At 36.9% G+C, this 22,834-nt stretch overlaps 1 protein-coding gene across 50 annotated transcripts in view; it reads right to left on the bottom strand.

Moving 5' to 3' along the window:
* HERC1 (HECT and RLD domain containing E3 ubiquitin protein ligase family member 1) overlaps positions 1-22,834 on the bottom strand; it is a 203,946-nt gene that overhangs the window by 98,375 nt on the left and 82,737 nt on the right. For 28 of the 50 annotated variants that reach the window (XM_070577668.1, XM_070577767.1, XM_070577861.1 and 25 more), the window contains exons 15-25: positions 22,645-22,797; positions 22,384-22,516; positions 20,835-21,026; positions 17,558-17,779; positions 15,431-15,604; positions 12,252-12,366; positions 12,043-12,163; positions 9,802-9,973; positions 7,063-7,375; positions 6,478-6,598; positions 967-1,018 (exon numbers count right to left, since the gene is read on the bottom strand). In XM_070577668.1, the coding sequence (XP_070433769.1) occupies positions 967-1,018; positions 6,478-6,598; positions 7,063-7,375; positions 9,802-9,973; positions 12,043-12,163; positions 12,252-12,366; positions 15,431-15,604; positions 17,558-17,779; positions 20,835-21,026; positions 22,384-22,516; positions 22,645-22,797 (1,768 nt within the window). Of the gene's footprint in view, positions 1-966; positions 1,019-6,477; positions 6,599-7,062; positions 7,403-9,801; positions 9,974-12,042; positions 12,164-12,251; positions 12,367-15,430; positions 15,605-17,557; positions 17,780-20,834; positions 21,027-22,383; positions 22,517-22,644; positions 22,798-22,834 lie in introns of all 50 variants that reach the window. The other 22 variants (XM_070577631.1, XM_070577812.1, XM_070577827.1 and 19 more) reach the window with 1 other exon arrangement.

Genomic DNA, 22,834 nt, shown 5'->3' with positions numbered 1-22,834 from the left:
TCTACAGAAGTACCAACATTTCTTATTCTAAGTTATAAACATAAAAATGAAAAAACTGTGTGTGCATTTCTTCCCCTCATTCCTCATTTTCCCTCATTTCTCATTTTTTTTTCCTATGGGGGGAATCTAACATTCTGCCAAGGAAGCTATCAAGAGAAGGGTTTCATTTTGAAATATGAAAGATTTAATACGATGGAAAAAAATTTTTCCCGCAGGCTTTTAGACTAACTGACATTAGCGGTAACTACCATTTCACATTTTCACAACCATAGTATAAATGGGTTTAATAAACATGTCAGTTAATAGAAAATAATACTTAGAGCATTTTTAGTAATCCTTGGATTTATATTATCCAAAACTGCTGTTCTTTCTAAAATGCATTTTACATATAACCAAGAGTTAACTATATTAATCATTAAGACACAGTTTCTAACAAATGAACTTAACGCTTGATGACACTCTATAATTCTTCCTCATGGGAAAATTTTCTTTTTAAGAAATCATCAGCTCATCTCTTACATGCTTTATCTTAAGAGGCAAAGAGGAAAAATAAGCTGGAAACTTTCAGTTTGAAAGCGTGTATGTGTATTTAGGAGGTGATGGGATAAAGAGTTCTCCCTATGACATCATTTAAACTATAGTAACTGTATCAGTGAGCTAATACATGGCAAATTATGTACAAAACCCCCTTACTGTAAAGCACTGCTTCCGGAGTTCCATACGATTTTTAGAAAGTCAAAACACTACATGACAAATGAGAAACAGAACTGATTATTACCTCCCAGACATTCCCAGATTTTAAAAGGGTATATATTTTATAGAAAATTATCTTCCTTTTAACTCTTCTGATAAAACGTTTATAAATTTTTTTTGCAATAATGTTTCAATGACAATCAGATCTAAATATATTAGATATAAAAACAGCTACTTAATTTAACTAGATATTTAATATTTCTTAATACTTACCTCTCTTTCTATGAGATGATGCCAAATCCAAATCAACATTTCGTCTTCCACTCTATTAAGTTAAAAATAAATAAGCCATAAAATTTAGTTGTGAAAAGTATTTTAAGATTAAGATTTATTAGAGTATTAGAATAAAAAATAACCTATATAATTATAGCAATATGCTACTTATTCACCAATCAAGCCAGACTAACAACAAAGTCTCTAAAAACCCAGTGAAAACAACTACAAGAAAACACAGGCACATAACTCTGAGATACACAAACACAAAGTCAGGGTGCACATTAATTAACACTGTAAAATAGCAAAAGTCTTCCTCTGTGTTGTCACTTTTTCTTCTGTGGATTCTTTGTCTTTTATTTTCGCAACACAGTATGATCTTATTAATACCCTCTAGATGCCTAAAGTCCCATTTTCCAAAATTACTACTTGCTCTATCCTCACTTTCCATTCTTTTCAAAACTCCCACTAGCCTTGGCTAAGTGTTTAGAGGAAGAAAATCCGACAAATCCACACTAACAGAAAAATAACAGTTCTAAGCCTTCTGGTAGTGTTTTAAAATGTTTTCAAAAACCTATTAAAATAAGGAAATCTCAAATTGGCGAAATTGCAGACAGCTTAGTAAAACAGTGAGGGCCTTCAGGAAGAAGAGAAGTATGTCTCGGTGTATTTCTGTGTGCACATGGTCAGGGTGGGTAAAGACAACCGTGTACCCTGCTTCTATGCACAGCCAACTAGATTCAAAAGACAGAAGACAAATTTATGTGCAGACTTAACAAGATGGTCTTAGCAATTTCAATTGTACTCTATCACACAATAAAAAAATTGGTGGCAAAGAAGAAAGGCTGCAGAAGTGACAAAATTAGGAAATGTCATTGTACAAAATCTCTACCTGGTCACACATGTACCCACACTGTAGATAAAGACATTTTTGTCTTACGTACACACACCAGAAACAAGCCTATTTTCAGGCCTTTGGTGCTGGACAAAACACCAAACAGCTCTTGAAGACATTCCTGTGTCATTCAATGAAATGTTTTTATCACACAGTACCTTTGCCATGAGGGCTCACAGTAGAAGAAATTTATCTCAGGCCTCAGAACTGGAAATATCTGTGTGGCCCTTGGACAACTGGCTTGTTTTTATCCTTCAGATACTGTGAATGATGTAAGTCATTATGCTTTTCCTGTTTGGTGGCCCACCTCTAGCAGAACAACAATATGTGCTGAGGTGTGCAAATCTTATCCAGGCCTTTACTTTTCCTCTCTCAGCTTCTTTTAGTCCTAATTCATTCACTTAATTTATCCTTTCATAAAGTATTTATTTTTGCATGCTAAATCAAATCCTTTGTGAAATAAGGGAGGGTGGGGAAAAGATTAGGAGAATGCAGTAAGAATAGTAAGAAACATTAAAAGTATGACAACTGTCAATCAAACAATTAAACTTAAAACCTGTTTAACTGCTTACTTAGATTTCTGTTTACTAGGAGAGAAGTTAATAATGGATCACAGAATACTCTTTATGAAAGAAGGTTAAAACAAAGATTTAGCATTAAACTGGTTAACTTCAGTTATTGTAAGAAAGCATTTCACTCACAAACAATTCAGGATAAATGAAGTACTTACAAGAGATCAAGGGTACAAATGGTAATCCTAAATAACCTCAGACAGAAGGGTAATATTTCAGCTGGAAAAATCCAACTGAAAAAACTGCCCCACTGCTTGCTCCTCTACATCTACACCAGGCTCTCTGAAGCTGAAGGCTCAGCCCAGGTCTCCTTTCCTCTGCAACAGAACCTGTTCTCTCTAGTTCTTGACTTTTCTACCTTTTATGACACTGTTTTCCTAAATATTCCATAAGGAAAGATGATCAAGAGTTAATCTTTTTCAAAAATGGGTTTATTAATCTTTAAAAATTCTGTAGAAACTAAATGAACTATCTTGGCAATTAAATCTAGTTTCAACCCAACTCCACTGATCTGTCTTTTCATTATGTTTTGAAATCATAAATTTTCAAAATATTTTAAATTGCATTACCAAACCTGTTCTTCACAACAACTCAGTTGAGGCAAGTGTAACAGACAGTATTACTTCCCATTTCAAAGATAAAGACACTAGGGCTCAGGGCCAGCCCAGTGGCGCAGCAGTTAAGTGCACACATTCTCCTTCTCAGCGGCCCAGGGTTCGCCGGTTCAGATCCTGGGTGTGGACGTGGCACCGCTTGGCACGCCATGCTGTGGTAGGCGTCCCACATATAAAGTAGAGGAGGATGGGCACGGATGTCAGCTCAGGGCCAGGCTTCCTCACCACAAAGAGGAGGACTGGCAGTAGTTAGCTCAGGGCTAATCTTCCTCAAAAAAAATAGAAACTAGAGCTCAGAAGGTTAACTATCCTGCCCCAGGTCAAAATCAAGTGAGTCTTAAGCCTACTGTGACTAAGTCAGATATCACTGTTTGTTTCCAAAAAGTATGCCACTTTAACTACATTTACCCTCCTCTTTTATCTTTTCATTTCAGTTGAAATGAATTATCAATTATTTACAAGATGCAAAGCATATTGTAGGAGTTATCAGGGGCATTAAAAAAAACCCCTGACCTTCTGAAGAGGTCTACTGGAAAGAAATGCTAATAATACATAAATAAGCCTGACATGAAACAAACTCTTAGTGATTTATTAGCGGTACCAACAAACTGCCATGGAAATAACAGAGAGAGTCACTGTGTTTAAAGTAATCTTGGGAAAGCTTTCTGGAAGAGCTGATATTTTAGCCAGTCCTTGAGAGAGACGACTTCACCGACAAAACCCAGGAGAAGGACATTTAAGGCAAACAATGCTTAAGCAGAGGCTCAAGAGGTATGTCTGGGGTCTGGCAGATGACTACTATGGCAAAAATGCAGATTACTGTAGGGGAAAACTGGCTCCAAAAGAAGGCAGGCAAGATTTTCCAGAATCTTTGATCTCTGGGTAGGTAATCCAGGCTCAGAGAGTTTTTTGAATAGGAAGGTAGCATGACTAGCAGGTGTTTTATTATGGTTCTTGTTATTGTGTTTTCAAGGGCTCTAATTTTGGGAGCAGGGTCTAAGGAGAGGGACTGGAAAAAGTAGGAAGATCAGTTTGAAAACTACTAGTCCAGGCAAAGGTAACAAGGGCCTGAATTAAAGAGTGGAAAGGATGGAATGGGCACAGAAATTTCACCAAAGTAGATTAGACAATCATTCAGTCATTCAAAAAATATTTAGTGACTGCCTACTGTGAGGCAGGCACTAAAGGTGCTTGGGATCTTGCAGCAAATAAAACAGCAAGAACTCTTGGGGCTGGCCCCATGGCCGAGTGGTTAAGTTCACGCGCTCTGCTGCAGGCAGCCCAGTGTTTCGTTGGTTCAAATCCTGGGCGTGGACATGGCCCTGCTCATCAGACCACGCTGAGGCAGCGTCCCACATGCCACAACTAGGACCCACAACGAAGAATATACAACTATGCACCGCGAGGCTTTGGGGAGAAAAAGGAAAAAAATAAAATCTTTAAAAAAAAAACAAAACAGCAAGAACTCTTGTCCTTAAGGAGCTTATATTCTAGAGTAGGCTAACAGAAACTGATAAATAAATATAATAAATAAGTAAATTATGTTAGGTGCTGTCAGAAAAAAAGAAAAAACAGAGCAAGGCAAGGTAGTCAGGGAGTGAATATGTGAAAGGGAAGGCAAATTGCAATTTTAAATAGAGTGGTCAGGGTAGGCCTCACTGAAAAAGTAACATCAGAATAAAGACTTCAAGTGAGGGAATTAGCCATGCAGACAGCAGCATTCCAGTGAGAAGAAAGCGTCATGTAAAGGCCCCAGGGGGAAGTCGTGTGGTATGTTTATGGGAAAGTCAAGAGGCCAGTGTGGCACAAGAGTCATCGAGAAGAAGAGAAGCAGAACAGAAGATAAAAGAGGTAGCGGGGCCAGGATATGTAGAGTCCTGTAGGCCCCCGTAAGGACAAGGCTTCTTCTACTCTGAGAAAAAGTGGAGTCATTTGAGTAGAGAAATGATATGATCTATGTTATAAAATTACCACTGGGTTGCAAGACTAGATAACGAGACTGATAAGATTAGAAAAATAAATGGACAGAGAGGGATCTCAGGAGACTGCAAGACTGAGAACACGAACTGGGCGCACAGAGATACTAATGGGAATGAAGACTAAAAGGAGGAAGAACAAACAAAAACATCACGATACAATGAAATTGCTTAAAGACAATATTCAACTGTCCTTAGAGGAAAAATCTTTTAAGCTTAGAAGTTTCTTTTAAACAATAGCTTTTTAAGTTTATGTAGCACTTGATAGTTTTCAAAAACATTTCCATATTCATTATCTCAAGTCACACAACAGAGGAATTTCCAAGCTAAAAAGGAAGCTTGTAGATAACTCAATCCAAAATACTCGGAGTTTCTATTTGAACTGTCACGTGACATGACCAAGGTCTCATAGCTCTTCAGCAGCAGAATTAGGGCCAGAAGCCAAGTCTAATACATTGCTATACACAGAACAGGGACTACTATCCTCATGTCACACAATGGGACACTAAGGCCCAGAAGAGTCAAGCAGGACATACAGATTCACAAATAAGGCAGAGAAATAGCTGAAATGAAAAGCCAGCTATCAACTCCAAGTCCACAGCTACTCAAATAGAAGCAATCTTTTAGATAGTTTTCACTCTATAAATTATTTTACCTGTCACACTATAGCACACCTTATTTCCCACTTCTTATATAAATCAGCATCTCACTTGTTTGATTTTTACCTTAAATGCCTGCATCCTAGGTCCTGAGGCTTTTCTGACAGATAATGAGAGCTCCTAAAAGATTTTAAGTAGAGAACATATAAACAGACTTGTATTTTAAATATATTATTCTAGTGAAATGTGGAAGATGGGCACAAGACAAGAGGTGGGGCAACTCGTTTGGAGGCATCTGTACGTGTCCAGGCTAAAGAGAAGGAAAGTTTGGAAGAGAGTAGTGGCAGGAGGGACAGAGAGGACAAATTAGAAACATATTAAGGGTAAAATTTTCAAGACTTGACTAATTGGATTGTGGAGAGTGAGGGGGTTGCAGAGACCAGGAAATAAGAAAAAGTAGAGTCAAAGGTGAATGCAGGTTTCCAGCCCAGGTAGTTAATAGTACCACCTACTATGGGGAATGTGAGAAAAGAAGGTTTGAGAGAAAGGTGAGTTTATTTTTGGATAGGTTAAGATTGGGTAACCTGACAAGCTCAGGTGGAATGTCCATCAAGAAGCCAGATATATGAATCTGGAGTTTAAGAAGAAGTCAGAGCTAAAGACAGAAATCTGAGAGCCATGAACATATAGGTGGTAAACATCTATGCAATACAGTTATCTCATTTCTCTTAAAAGTTCTTTTAAAAAAGTCTTTATATGTCTAAAACAAATGTATATCACTAACTCTAACCAAAGCCTTATGTATATATACCTCGAAAACGAAAATCCTTCTTTACTGAATCTAGGTATACTTACCAGTGCGTAACCCTCTTCATCTGATTCAGGCTGAGACAAATCAGATTCACTCCTCGATTTGATCAGTCTATAATTTGGACTTGTGTGGACTAGTCGGCTCTCTGCAGTAAGACTTTCACTCCTGTCTCACATGCACAAAGAAAAGTTTTTCGATTTGGGACTGTTAGTGAACATAAAATTGAACAGAACTGGCAGCACAGAGATAATACACACACAGTGAGGAGCAATTATGTCTGTTGATGGGAAATCCTGACTCTTGTCTAAGCACAAAGCCCTTCTCAATTGCATCAAAATAATTTGCATGCCACTAAATTACAGAGAGACACAAATAACTTCATATGTTTCTCAACTACTGTTGTTTATATGTAGAAAAAATTGTGCCTCCTCATTTAATCAGAAATTTATACTTTAGGCTGAATCAGTATTACTCTTTATATTACTTTAAATTCATCCTAGTCAATTTGTATTTCCTCCTCCCTGTCTGTGTTAATTTCAGAAAAACACTGTAACTTTGAGAATAAACCATTTCAATGCATAAAGTAACAAAGGGAGGAGAGGTAGTTTTAAGTTTCTGGTCAGTCCCACCTGGTCATAAGTCCACCCCCTTCAGAGGCACTTGTTGAAGGTTGCTGCAACTGTCCTTCTTCCTTTCGCTTCTGAAGCTCATCAATCACAGGACTTACTCCTAATATTAACAGGGCACACCGATGGATCACGGAGTTGCAGGCAGCAGTGTACACATCCTGACCCTCGGGAAGGTCTGTGCTGACCCTTCGCTCTTGCTGAGACTGAGGAGGTGGATCATCAGCTCGAGCCCCAGACCCTGCCCCACTGTTCATTCTATCTCGATCTCGGCTACGAGCTACTTCACGGGCTGAGAGGAAACACTGAAAGATTTCTGTAACATGCAACACAAAAACAAGGTCTTAACACATGGGGAGAGAAGAGCAAAGAAAATAACAATAAAAATAGTCAAAAAGTTTGGACCAAAAACTTACTGAAAGAGGGAAAAATTATTTTTTAGACATTAAATATAGCATAGTAACTAAGTTAAAATTATATCAAACTATTAAACTTTTCATAAAAATTACAATAGGAAATACTCACGCCTTTATAGAATTTAGATTTGGTTGATTCTATTTCTACTCTTATTAATGAGATAGGTCAGTGGTTTTCAAAGTGGGGTCCCAGACCAGCAGGATCAACATCATCTGGATCCTTGTTAGAAATGCAAATTATCAGCCCATCCCAGACCTCTGAATCAGAAGCTCTAGGCATAGGGCCAGCATCTATGTTTTAACAAACCCTCCAGCTGATACTGAAGTCCACCGAAGGTTGACAAGCACTGGGTTAGATAAAAATAACTGCCTATTTCTGGAATGTTCATGACACTGGTATGAAAAATGTCAGGTTACAAACACAACAAGCAAAATTTAAGCTGCATTAGTTATAATGAACAGCTCCCTTCCCTTTCCAAAGTCCATATAATTCCTAACACCTACAATGTGCTGTATCTTCAACACATTAAAAAAAGCACAACCACTAAAAGTCTTTGCTGAAACAAAATGTGGTTATAATATATGGAAAGACTGCTTCCACAGTCAAATTGCATCACCAGAAATGTCCATCTGATGCCAGCCCTTCCCAATTCACAAGTGTAAAAAGTCAGCGGGTTTGACAAGGTTCTGATGCAGTAGTAGATAGTTCACAATAAGAAAAGAATTCTTTTGCTCAAATTTGGGGTGAAGATGGTATTCTTAAAGGGGAACCTAGATAGAAAAGTTGGTAAAATACTAGATTCATCTGTTAACATGGAAGTACAAACTTCAAAAACGGATCTGTGTATTTTATAGAATTATGACGATAATATTTTCATTATACTGTTACAAGTTCCTTATTTCTATAAAAATCAAAGCAACAAACTCAGAGTCCAGAGCTGGAAATCAGTTAAAGTAATTAAGAGAATGGTCACTGAAATTTCGGGCAGACCTGGTTCTGATTCAAGCTGCAACTAATTGTGGTCCCAGGCACATAATTTTGCCTCCTTAAACCTCAGTTTGCCCATTTTTAGAGTAGGGTAATACTAGAGCACATCTCATAAGACTCTTACAAGGATTATGAGTTAATCTATGTAAAGCATTTGACCCAGTGACCAGCATATAATAGGTGCTCAAAAACCATAGCTAGCTTAAATATTATTACTCCTCAGATGACTATTATGCTTTCTTTTACTATAATTGAGGGTTATACTGTGTTACCATTTTCCCCTTTGTCCTTTGCTTTCAGAAATTTCTAAACTAAGTTTTAAGTTCAACTGCAAAAGTTCCCTCAGCCTAAGTTTTTAAAATATAATTATTCTCCCTTCCTATCTCCAATCCCCTTTTCTCCATTTGGACCTTATCTTTTTCCTCTTGTTTAATGGTTTTTGGTTTTGTTTTGAGCCACCTCAAAAACATTTTTAGAAGTACGCAGAATACAAGTAAATTGATAATAAAGTAAGCGTCAAATTGATTGACATATACAATCATGATACCAAATGCATAGCTCGCCATAATGTTTTAGGCTACAAAGTGAATACACACTTTAACTTGAAATAGCCAAATCACTCAAAGGATACTAATAAATGTTTAAAAAGCTTTGACAGGTCTTTTTAAACATCCAAATGATTACCTTTAAAAACTATCTGTAGCCCTTGTTAGCTCAGGGTCAACCTTCCTCAGCAAAAAGAGGAGGTTTAGTGGTGGATGTTAGCCCAGGGCTAATCTTCCTCAAAAACAACAACAACAACAAAACTAACTATCTGTAGCCTTGATACGAAAAGTGTTGTTCACTCAGCCAGCAGTATTCTCATATATATTCTTGCTCCCTACTGAAAACAGCAGGGTAGTCAGTGGGTAAAATTTATACTTTTAAAAGTTCTATGTATAGAAAATAATAGGCCTCTCCTCATAGGCATAGAAAGGGGCTCTCTTCCTCAACACGCAGAGATTGACCAGGTCAGTGGACAACATGGTACCCCCGCAGAGGACACACTTCGAATGACCTTAACCCGTGACTAATGAGTGTCATTTCACGCATGAGACTCAGTGGAACAGGTAGTGGTTCCAAAAACCTCCTTCCAGAGCTTTTCAGCCCAAAACATGCAGAATGGAACTAGCACAGTTATAAGAGCTGAAATGTCAGCTAATGTAAATTCAGATCACCAGCAGAATATCAGATCCTTTTAGAAAAACTGTGAAGAAACTTTTGCCTTCTCCTCCAGTCAGTTGCCCTACCAAAAAGAATGCCACAGTGTGTTCCGTAAAGTAAGAAGGTTGTACTCACTGCCAGCTGTCATGACTTCATGTTCCCGTTCTTCCTCCTCATCCTCTGGCTCTGGATGCCCCTCTTCCCGGTCTCGCTCAGCCTGTTCTTCCATTTCAGCTTCTTCATCAATGGTCCGGGTAAATGAATGTTCCTGAGGATCAACATCTGCAGAGTCTTGGTTTTCTGATATCTTAAAGAAATGATCAGAGCTATACTCAATATATTTTTCAAAAACTTTGAAAAACTTCATAAAAACATTGACTTTTTTTTTTATCATGGAAAATATTTCTAATATCAATAAAAACACATGAGTTTTACTACTGGATAAATCTGGATATACAGAATAAATCTGAAAAGATTAGAAAGAATGTATATACACTATACACAGAGACACCTATATGCTCTCTCTACCTTAGTATTTTGATCAAGAGGTCATGCTATATAGGGCTGGCCCCATGGCCGAGTGGTTAAGTCCACACGCTTTGCGCTCCACTTCAGCGGCCCAGGGTTCCCCCAGTTCGGATCCTGGGTGCGGACTTGGTGCCTCTCATCAGGCCATGCTGAGGCGGCATCCCACATGCCACAACTAGAAGGACCCACAACTAAAATACACAACTATGTACCAGGGGAGCTTTGGGAGAAAAAGGAAAAATAAAATCTTTAAAAAAAAAAGGTCATGCTATAAATGGATTCATATTTATATTGATATGCAGCCGTAAACTCCTACAGAGCTGCAACTTAAAATGAGCTGAATATGACACCAAGCACAAAAGGTAATTAAAGACCATGAATTTAGATTCCATTCAGTCTCCCTCAAGTTGCATATGTCATTATTACTCTGTATAAATGTTTAATAATTCTTATTTAAAACAGTATTTTTTTTTGGTGAGAACATTTACATTCTACTCTCTTAGCAAATTTCAATTATACAAACAGTATTGTTTCAAATTTCTTTCTTTACTTTGTTTGCCCCTGAAGAAACCAAAAATTAGAAATCTGGTAAGTACAATGTTAATTTTATTTCCCACAGTGGTTATGCTCCTAGTAGTTACCTAGAGGAAAGAGTCCTTACAACAGGTGCTAAGAAAGTCACAAATACTATAAAAGTATATCATTTCCCCCCACAAATTTCAGTATAAAGCACAAAAAAAATATTTTAATGATATCCTCAGATGCACAATAAATGTGATTTTGTGATTCATGGCCAATAAATAACTTGAGTATTTCACAGAGATAGGAATACTGAGCAGTCAGTCAGATTCACATAATACGTAAGTCATTTATCCCCTGATATATGAGTTTCAAATCTGAGCTTCAACAAAAAGGCAAATTAATACATTTTATGGACTTTTAAGGCCACTAACAAATAGCGAGATCCATGAATACTAAATCAGCGTATACCAAAAGAGTGCTATAATACAAATGTAGAGATAGAGTTTGGTTTTAAAATCTAAGATCCAAACAATGGAATACAGAGCATCTAATGTATGAATTTTCAAAGTAAGCACTTCTGAAGGTGATGTATTATCCAGGCTTAGACTTATAATTATAGGATCATGTTATCAGGATTACAAGCACTTTAGAAATCATCTCATTTTTGTTCCAAGAAATACTTCTGAAATATCCTTAATAAAAGGTTTCAATCTTTGCCTCCAGTGGTGGAGAACTCTAATCATTCGAAGGCTTTTTTCCCTATATTCAGTTAACGATGATTCTCCATTCAATTGTTACCCTTTGGTCCTACTTGTGCCCTCTGGAACAATAAGGAACATGTTTATTTCCTCCCCTAGACGGAAGCTCTCTAACTATTTTTAAGCAGCTATTACGCGACTCCCATTTGACACTTTCCAGTTCTTGTATAAAATGGTTTTTGGACCCTTCACCAATCCAAGATAGTTTGTTAACGTCCCTCATAAATTACGGCACCCCCAAATAAGATAATTCAAATGTGGTCTAATTAGCATAAAACAAAGGAATAATATTTCATATGATTTGGACAATTCAATTTCTTGTTTATTATTTACACAGCCTAAAAATATATAAACTTTCTTAGCAGCCATATCACACTTGATAAATGTGGGGTTAAATAAACCCCAAATCTTTCACTCATCCAATTTTTTCACTAGAAAAAGAACTATTAAACATTTATTGAATATCTATAATAATAAAGGTCCATTTTTTTCCCTCACATAAACCAATACGGAGATCTCTCTCAGAGCTTGCAGAAAAACAAAGAAATTAAGTGATTTCCAACTTTACCCATCTGTCTCGTGATGACGACCTGGTCTGAATAAGTTCAAGGTTCTTGCAAGCAAGTAAACGACTTCGAACTTTGTACACACAACGGTACACTTCTGATAAGCTTTTACCAGGCTGATATCTAAATAAAGAACCAAAGTAGAAAAGTTACCTAATTTCTAACATCATAAGAGCAAATACATGTCTGAGGATAGTTTTAAGTTACTTGCCGGCTTTCTCCACATGCTTGACTAAGTAAATTTGTGTGTTTCAGAAGAGCTGCAAGAACAAATCTAGACACAGTGTCCAAGAGTGACTCATTACTTATAGTTGCACTGTCCCAATCTGAAAATAAAAATGATGCATTGACATTTAAAAGGGCTGAGAAAATAGTTCAGAGGTAATTTTAACAGCTTTAGTCGTCTAACACCTGAATTTTATCATTTTCCTAAACAGCTGTTCAACAAACGCATCTACTAGATCCCACATACTGTTCCGTGTGCTAGGGATACAGCAGTGAGCAAAACTAAGTCTCTGATCTCACAGAGCTTAAATTATAGTCGGGAGGTGAGGGAGACAAACAAAAACAATGTGACAGATAAGTGCTATGGAGAAAAATTAAGCAGAGTAAGGAGAACAAGAAGTACTGTACCATATGGGATTACTATTCTATACAGGCTGGTTTAGGAAGGTCTCCGATAAGGCTACAGTTGAGCAGAGATCTAGATGAAGTAGAGGAAGAAGCCACATAGAAACAGTATCCCCTCAGAAAAAACTAGTGTAGAGGCCCTGAGGTAGGTCGAAAGAGGCCAGTGTGGCTGCAGCGAAGTGGGTGTGCACGAGAGTGGTAGGAGACATTAGAAAGCTGCCTGGGGACCAGCTCACAGAGGGCCTTGCAGGCCATCTGAAGTCTTCTAGGTTTTACTCTGTGGGAAATGGGAAGTACCATTAGAAGGCTTTGAACAGAGATACGACGTGATTTGACTTGTGTTTTAAAAGGCTTCCTCTGACTGATGAGTGGAGAATTTACTACAGAGACAGAAACAGCAGAAGTAATTATTGCAGTTAATTCAGGTGAAAAATGATGGTGGCTCAGACCAGAGTAGTAGCCGTGGAGGTAGTGCGAAGTGTCAGATTCCACGTGGATTTTGAAAGCAGAGTTAATAGGATTTGTTGATGGGTCAGATGTGAGAATATGAGAGAAGTCAAGTTTGATACTTCTAAAAACAAATGTATTTAGAATGTGGTTGGCATTTACTGAGAGAGGAAGACCACAGTAAGAACACTTGGGGGACAGGGAGCTGGAATCAGGAGTCTGGTTTTTAATACCATCTATTAGACATCCTAGTGGAGAAAGGTATTAGGTAAACTAGTCAAGTGTGTATATATCTGGTATTTGAAGCCATGAAAGTAGATATGGTGAATACACATACGCTTAAGTGGGTAAGAAATGAAACATTTTGATTGAGTACATGCAAGTGAAAACCCAAATAACAGCATTAGATGATGAGAACTAGTAAGGTGCTTTCTTTAATTCCATGTTAGCAAACCAGTACATACTGTACTTTAAAAATGCAGTACATTCAGTAGATTCCAAATAGGGGTGGGAGGTTTATTACCTACTCCACTCCCAGAATGTCTGCCAGACTCTGTTAATTTCACAGATTTACTGTGCTACTTAAAAACAAAACCAAACAAACAAAAACACCCTTGGAAAATATTAAGCCCTAAGTTAACTTCATTTGTTCTTAATCCCTTCTTAAAATTCCTATTTCAAGAGATAAAATTTTATATCTTGGTTTTCTAGTCATTACTGTATGCCTAGGTAAAACATTAAGCTCAGACTTACCTATTTTACGAGTGAAAAAACTGACAATATAAACATGCCTGATTTTAAGAAAATCTTACAGCCCACAGAGAATCATAAAACGACAGTTTGTATTACATACAAAATTTTTCCACATTAGGTTCTCGAGAGATCATCTGTTCCAAAGAACTGCTTGCTATTCTAAGAACTGCTCTGACTCAAAATCAAACAGGACTCCATTTCAAGGATGCTAATATTCAATTCAAAAAGCAAACTAAAGTAACACTCTTTGCTAGGTTTCAAATTTAGCAGGGATTATCCTCCCATGCAATTTTTAAAGCAATGGGTTCTTTTAAAACACCTTCACTAAAGTTACAGTCATTTTATGCCAAGCACTACAGAGTGTTTCCACTACTCAGTTATAAAGTCCAGGCTACAGTGTATAAGCAATTCAGCAAATGAAGCCATATAATGAGTTTTTATTCATCTTATGTTTTTATCTAGTTTTCACAAGTTCTCACTCTGCAATGTAAGAAATGATAATATGATATAAAAGAAAACCTAACTGCACATTTCAAGCAAATGATGCAAAATACGAGAATACCAGAAAATACAATTTAGAAAGTAAACTTTTTTCCTCCTCCATTACCATACTTTTCTACCTCTGGTGGGAATCAACACAGTAGAACAAATAAACAAATGAATGATAAACTGGAGGAGATCAAACTTTCAAAAGTACCATCTCACTGGTATTATAAAGATCTGAATAATATGTATCTCATTTCATTTTTATCATACAAAATAAAAGAAAATAAAAGGTGAAAATGTATTGACCTTTACCATTTTTATCACAGAAGGAGGAAAATTCAAAGAAATGGGGGGGAAACTAAAGATAGGACAAGAAAAAATAACAGAGAAAGACAACTAGAGATAGGTGACTCTAAACAACCAAGATCACTGTTAAAAGGCAAAACAGGGGAGAGAAAAGGAATCAGGTTTATCCTTTGAAAATTTGTACATAAAATTAATTTTATTCATCAAATAATATTAGAAAAGAAATATTGCTATATACTTGCATAGCACTTCACTAGTGTTCTTATTAATAGCACACCTTATTTCAAATTGATATTTTCATAGCCCTCTGGAGCAGGAAAATGTTTTACAGAGAAGGAAAAGGACCAGGCCTAGAGCTTAGACTCCTACACACACCTCCTTTCAGTTCTTATACTAGGGCTTGTGCAAAGGAAGAGATTCATTAAACAGACTGTTATACCAAATGCATTCACATTGCATGGAATCCTTCAGTAAAATGATTGCCTCTGGATCTATCTTTTGTATAAATCTCAATTTTCCCACAGTGGGTTTGCTTCAAGTGGGATACATGTATACAAAAAAAATACCTAGGGTATTTTCCACAAAGAGGAAAATCGAATTTTTTTTTAATGTTGTTTGTAAAATAATCTTTTTCTATTAAAAAAAATAATCTTTTTCTATTAAAAAATAGGGTGATCCTTGTGATTTTCTATTTATACATATTACATATATATTAGTCAGTATTATGAGCTATCTACATATTTACCTCCTTTATCTTCTTCATCTTACCTTTACTAACAGCATAATCCTGCATGCTGATCCAAAGGCTTCGTGCAGGCTCTTTTGAACAACCCAATGCCAAGTCTACATAGACAGCAATTTCAGGCCGCAATTTGTAATCAAAAGGCTTCTGTTCTTCATTTCCCGAAAGAGCTACTTCTAATAGGCAACTCATACATTTATCTAAAAAAAATCATTCAAGTTATCAATTCTAAACCTCATAAATTTTGGTGCTACAAATAAAATATTACCACATTTATTTAATGCATATGAAATGATACATTTAAAACTTTTATGTAGATGCTACAAAGGTAAAAGTCCTCTAATGTTTCTCAATTGGAGGTATTATCACCCTTTCCACCCCCTCTAGAAGGATGTGCGACCAAACATAACACTCCAGGGAGGAGTTCTGGCATTTTGGTAGGCAGGGACCAGGGAAGCCAAATGTCCTAGACAAGCAGCACAGTCTTGTGTAACAAAGACTCTCTTGTGCAAAAAATGGAATGATATCCTGTTGAGAAACATGGGACCACTGGGAAAGAGACCAGACAGGAATTTCTCCTTTTTTCTAGACTTAAGGGAAAATAATCAGTGAAGTATGCTTCAAGAGAGATCAAAGATGCCATGAACAATTTCCCAATTGATACTTACACTTATTTAGGTGGTTCCTAACTTTTCAATGGGACATTTGGCATTCAGAATCATTTTCCATTTAAAAAACCTAACAACATTCTCTAAATGATAGTCAACTTCTGGGGCTAATACCAAAAGTCAAGTCAACCCATGATATAACTGAATTATCACATATTTACAATTTTGCAAAGGACAATACCCTTTTCCTAATATATGCAAGTATTTAAACATAAAATGTAACATTTTAATAGTTTTATGATTTTATAATTTAAAAACTGAAAAATATTAAAACAAATTGATTTTATTTATACTGAAGGCCAGTTAACTGAGTGAAGTAAATATAACAGAAATATGAGGAAGGTAGAGATATAGACACTTTTGTCCTCAGGAGAACATTTAAGGCTATCACAGAGTTAAAACACTGATAGCATGGAACCATCTCTATGATATTAAATATCCCTTGAAAAACCATAATTTTACTTTTTTGATACAAACATATTATAGGTACCAGTCTAGCATTCATCAACCATGGCCAGAATCACTTTCTGGTTCATAAATGAAGTGATGAATATACACTCCTATGTGGAAAAGGAGAAAAATCTTCAACAGCTTTCCTCATTTCTATTCTCCAACCCTAAAGTAAAACCTTCCTGTGATTTCTATTTTGGTTTCTATCTTTTGTATTCCCTCTTAGTTGAGATTCTCTTAAACTGAGATCTCTTAGATTTTCCTTCCTGGACACTCTCTGAGTCTCTTTTTACTATCATAGAAGTAATGAATTTCAGATTTAATAAGACGATATAGATTATCTAATCTAACTCATCATTTTATGAATCAAAATTAGAAGCCCAGAGATTAAAAGACTAATCCTAGATAAAACAACTAGATCATCTGTTCAGGAACTGGAGAAATCCTCGTCTTCAGTGCGTCGGAAAGCTGGCCTACCAGCAAAGTAGACAAATGAGAGATGAGGCAGGAAAGAGAAACCCCAAAGGCACCATAAGTGAGGAGAAAAAAATGAGAAATCACACAAGGTAACAACAGCATGAAAGCAGGACAAGCTGGGAGGAGAAGGGACTGCCACTCACATCCGAGAGGTGTCTGAAAACTGAGCACTAGTAAGTCGTGGTAAGTAACCTTACAAAGCTTTACATTCTATGAAGAAGTTTCATAACCTCCAAGCCCGAGAACACAAGGAATCAAGTATTTTCCCATTTTTATGAGTTACACGAGTTGCCCAAAATAAGTGATAAATAATGACAGAGTGGGACCAGACATATACTCTCCTAGTTCAGGGGTTCTTTACACTACACAATACTGCAGGATTTAACTGTTTTTCTGAGGGCTTCAAGTTAGTCTCAGATCCCTTACCCTGCTAATGTTGCATTTGTTTTCTATCAGTTCTCTATTTAGCAAACCCAGAATAAGAGAAGTAGAAGTACTATCTCCAACAGAAGTACAAACACAAGCATGTATTTTAAATGTTGCAGAGAAGCACATTACCTAACTGAGGGATGTCCATTTCTACACCGTCACTAAAAAGTGGTGTTTTCATCCAATATGCAGTGTCTTGTTCCTCTGGAGACACAGGGGAGCCCTGAAGCATGCCACCAAGACACCGTCCAATAAGGAGAGCAATTGTTCTTTCCAGATCTACAAGCCACACCCAGGACTGGGCTGGCTGAGGTAATGGCACACCAGCAGGATCGATCAGTTCTGGCCCTCCTGAAGACAAAATCATTAGTAACCGTGTCGTACCTGGTATTCAAGATTCTTCATTTCTATTGCAATGCAATAAGATATTGACACAAAACAACTTTACAATGCGAACAAATTATTCTGTACATATTCTCTTTACTAGGCTAATGTAAAATATATTCAGATAACTTATGCTATCAAAAATTTCCTTTGTAAAGTTACTAATTTTAAGATAAAAATTAAAACAGAATTTGGGAGAATTATCCCAAAGGATTCTATTCCTACTCTTCATTATCCAGATCAGATTTCACCATAAGAATGAGTACTTGAGACAGCTCATCACCCCAAAATCAATACAAGAGCTGATCTAGTACAACGACACTTAGTATTGTTTAATACTTTTTTTTTTTTAAACATTTTATTTTTTTCCTTTTTCTCCCCAAAGCCCCCCAGTACACAGTTGTATACTCTTCGCTGTGGGTCCCCCTAGCTGTGGCATGTGGGACGCCGCCCCAGCGTGGCTCGATGAGCAGTGCCATGTCCACGCCCAGGACTCGAACCAACGAAACACTGGGCCGCCTGCAGCGGAGCGCACGAACTCAACCACTCGCCCACGGGGCCAGCCCCAGTATTGTTTAATACTTTTAAGGCCTGAATTCAGAATTGTCTTTTACTAAGATCTAGACCCATGCTTTCTTATTGTACATTTGTTTTTAAAAGTTCTTCACCTTAAAAAAAAAAAACAAAAAAACAACTACACTTAGCCATAAAGTTAAGAACAGATATCAATGAAACTGCTAAAGAAAAACAGAGAAGATCAACAAATCCAAAAACTGGTTATGTGAAAACCAACAGACAAACCACTAATAAAATTAATCCAAAAAAAAAGATGCCATAAATTCAAAAACTAGGAATAAAAAAAGAGAATGTAACCACAGATACACTAGAGATTTAAAAAAACATGAGTGAATATTATGAACAATTTTATGTCAATAAATTAGAAAAATAACAAAATGGAAAAACATCAATTTCCAAAATGGATTTGAGAAGAAACAAAAAGCTGGAAGAGAATAATAATGACTAAAGAAAGAAAATTAATAGCCAAAGTCTATCTACAAAAAAACACCAGGGCCAGATAGTTTTATAGATAAAGTTTTCTAAAGCTTCAAGAAGAGAGACCTCCTATCTTACATAAATTATTTCAGAGAAAAAGAATAAAAGGGAAGTTCCAAACCGATGCTATGTCAGTATAACTGTGGTAGTAAAAATGATACACGGACAGCATGAAAAGGAAAAATTATAGAAAAATATCACTTATGAACACAGATGCAGAAATCCAAAATAAAATGACACCTAATGTAATACAAACAGAGTGAATCTTAGCAAGTTCTGAGATGCTTTAGAAAAACAAGAATAATCCTAGAATGGCTCCAAAAAAGCCTAATCAACAACCTGCTACAACTGTAACCTTGATGCTCGACTTCATCTGAATCCAACTGTCACAGAACCATACAATGTTAAAGTAGGACAGGCCCTCAGGTCATCTTGTCCAACTCCAATCTTTTCAGGAGAAGAAACCAAGGCTTTCAGAAGTTATAAGGGACTTGCTCAAGATCACACAGCCAAATTACTAGCAGAGCCAAGACTAATAAAATCTAGATCCTTTTATACCTTAGTCCAGGATTCTTTCCAAAAAAACAGTGGCCTCACTTAAACTTGAAAGGTTTTTAAGATTTCAGTATTGAAACTCCTTTGGTAGCCTTAGTGTAGACAAGACGTCAATGGAAAGACACGTTTATGTTTTTTAGACATGGTATTTTAAGCTATATTCAATTGAAAGTAAATTTAAGATAATATTGTATTTCATATTTTGTAACTTTGTATGGTGACAGGGAGAAAGTAGACTTATTGTGGTGATCATTTTGCAGTGTATACAAATATCGAATCATTATATTGTACACCCGAAACTAAGTCAATTATACTTCAATAAAAAAAGAGTAAATTCAACTGTAATGCCTAAAATCAGAATACTATTTTACTATAAAGTAGCTAAAAAAGAAAAACACAGGAAGATAGGTTCCCAACTTCCATCTTTGACATTCAATCAGTTATCTATATATCCAACCAATACAAAATATTTTACTACCAAATAGAAATTTAAAACTAAAAGTTGGGGGGCCGGCCCAGTGGCTCAGCAGTTAAGTGCGTACATTCCACTTCAGTGGCCCAGGGTTCATAGGTTCAGATCCCGGGTGTGGACATGGTACCACTTGGCAAGCCATGCTGTGGTAGGAGTCCCACATATAAAGTAGAGGAAGATGGGCACGGATGTTAGCTCAGGGGCAGTCTTCCTCAGCAAAAAGAGGAGGATTGGCAGCAGTTAGCTCAGGGCTAATCTTCCTCAAAAAACCCAAAAAAAAACACTAAAAGTTGGGGCCGGCCCAGAGGCTCAGCAGTTAAGTGTGCACATTCTGCTTCTTGGCGGCCCGGGGTTCGCCGGTTTGGATCCAGGGTGCACACATGGCACCACTTGGCAAAAGCCATGCTGTGGTAGGCATCCCACGTATAAAGTAGAGGAAGATGGGCACAGATGTTAGCTCAGGGCCAATCTTCCTCAGCAAAAAGAGGACAATTGGCAGTAGTTAGCTCAGGGCCAATCTTCCTCGAAAAAATAAATAAACAAAAGTCTTCGCATTTAAGAAAACTTTTTAATCAAATCAATCCACTGATTGTAAAACGTGTCATTATGCTGCTGGCGGAATTATGAAACAATGCTTTCCTATCATCCATTGTAACATGGCCCAATTTCAACCATGTCAAAATTTGAAAAAAAGTCTCAGAATTAATGAATTACATTAATCACACCTGATGACCATATGAAGACCCTATTCATGACAGTTATGTACGAGCAACTTGGAGTTTTCCCATCTCAGTTGCCCACTTTAGACTGTAAGTTCTCAGAAGATAACAACCTCATCTTTTTGATTACATAGAACACCCAAGTGTCAGATATGATTTACCTGATGCATGCAAGAGGAACAACTTTTCTCCAAAGGATAACCGCTCTTTTACCTTTACTTACCATGAAGAGGCCACTGTAACTCCTGGTCTTCTAAAAGAGCAGCAGCTGGCAGGAGCCTATTAAGGCAATCAAGAGGTGGCAACAAGTCGAGGAGGTAACTCAATAAAGGCCGAGCCACTGACACGGGGAGTAACAGTAGGGAGTTAACAATCTGGCAGAGCATACTGCCTGCAGCTGAGACGTATATCACATCTAGGAAGGGTAAGAAACTCAACATGGATCAATCGTTTCAAACAAACTGAAAAAAAAAAAAACCTAAGAAATACTATAGTAGCCTACACTAATTCAATAACTCTTTTTGAACACCTACCTAGTAGCTGATGTGGTATTAGTATTTACTCACTTTCAGAAAGTGCCACCAACAGACACTGTGGGAAAGTACACATACCCTCATGCCAACAAATTCAAAAGATTACAGATGCTTCCTTTAAAACGTATTATGAATTTCTCATTCACAACTTTATCTTTTTAGACTGACTCAAGAAATATTGAGTATCTACAATATATCAGGCACTGTTCTATGTGAAAGGCATATAGTCATGAACAAGGAGCTAAAAATTCCTGCCCTCATGGTGCTTACATTCTAGTGAGGGAAGCCTTTTAAGTCTTTTAAACTAAATTTACATTTTGAAAAATTACAATTACCTCAAAGCATCTGTCTTTTTATAGATAATAAAATAATAGTGGTCTTACATCAAGTTATTTTTAATATTTCATTGTATTTTGGGGCAGGGAGGCCCATTCAGAGATGAGTTCAGTTTGAACAGATTAAATTTTAAATGCCTGTGGAACAACAAAATGAAGGTAATCTAGTAAGCAATGGTTTTAGTTTCTCAGCTTCTTTCTTTTTTCAGTGGGGGAACTTCAGAGATGAGTTGGTTTTGGATAGATATATTGAATTTTAGTTGCCTTTGGGACCACCAAGAAAAGACACCGAGCAGGTAACTAGAGAAAGTTTCTAGTGCAAAACAGGAGTTCTCAGCTAGATGCAAATATGGGAGTCAACGTGCACGTGGTGGTTAAAGATAATGGGACCAGATAAGATCATTCAGGGAGAAAAGGGGGCTGAGGGCAAAATTCAGAGTATCCTAAACATTAAAGGGCATGTACAAGGAAGAGGAGCTTACAGGAATCGACTGAAAAAGAGTAATCACAGAGACAGGAGTAAAAATAGGACTGTGACTACTGAAGCAAGAAAAAAGAAAGCATTTCAAGAAGGAAAGAACACTGGCAAATACTGAGGAAAGGTAAAGAAACAGCAGATAAAAATCTCACTTCGTGCCATTTAAAATTAATCTTTTTGAGTAGTTATCATCCAATGCCTTTAAATTAGGCCTCTGTCACACCAATTAGCATCTTTTAAGATTAATGGGATCAATCGCTCTTACCATCACCCCCAAACCAAGATCAAAGAGATCTTCAACAGGAAGCAGATTCAAGATCATTTCTCTTCCACTCAGAGGTTTCAGGCCCTCTTAAGGCTTTGGAAAGGCTAAGGACTCTTGCTTTACAACCACTGATTAAATTTGAAATCCAGTACCAAACACACCTCTTAATTTTTCTCCAACGCTGCCATTCCAAGGACTTTCTTTGAGCAAATTTGCAGAACGTGAATAAATATCTGTGGCATGAGGCAACAAGAGCTGAAGATGTTTATGAAGCAATGCCACACTGCTTGAGTTCTGAGGGAAAAAAGTTCCTAAATTACTCTTCAAAAGATTCAAGGTACCAAAAAATATCATGGCTTACCTACATTATCTGAGTTTTGAGGTCAGTGAGAGATTACCAAGAAAGGCAAAGAATCACATACCTCACTAATGTTATTGATATGGCAAAATGCCAGCAGCTGTTTCTGCAGTGAACACAGCAGTTCATGAAGATGAGCAGGCTGACTGTTCTCTGAAGATGATGTTCCAAGTAGAAATTTATCACTATTCTTTTCTAGCTCTCCAAATGCTTGATCCTAAAATGATACATAAATGAAGATTACATTTGAAGTG

Source organism: Equus przewalskii, chromosome 1, assembly GCF_037783145.1.
Source record: "Equus przewalskii isolate Varuska chromosome 1, EquPr2, whole genome shotgun sequence".
NCBI classification, from domain to species: domain Eukaryota; kingdom Metazoa; phylum Chordata; class Mammalia; order Perissodactyla; family Equidae; genus Equus; species Equus przewalskii.
Note: the sequence above shows the minus strand (reverse complement) of the source record. Positions and strands in the feature narration are given on the sequence as shown.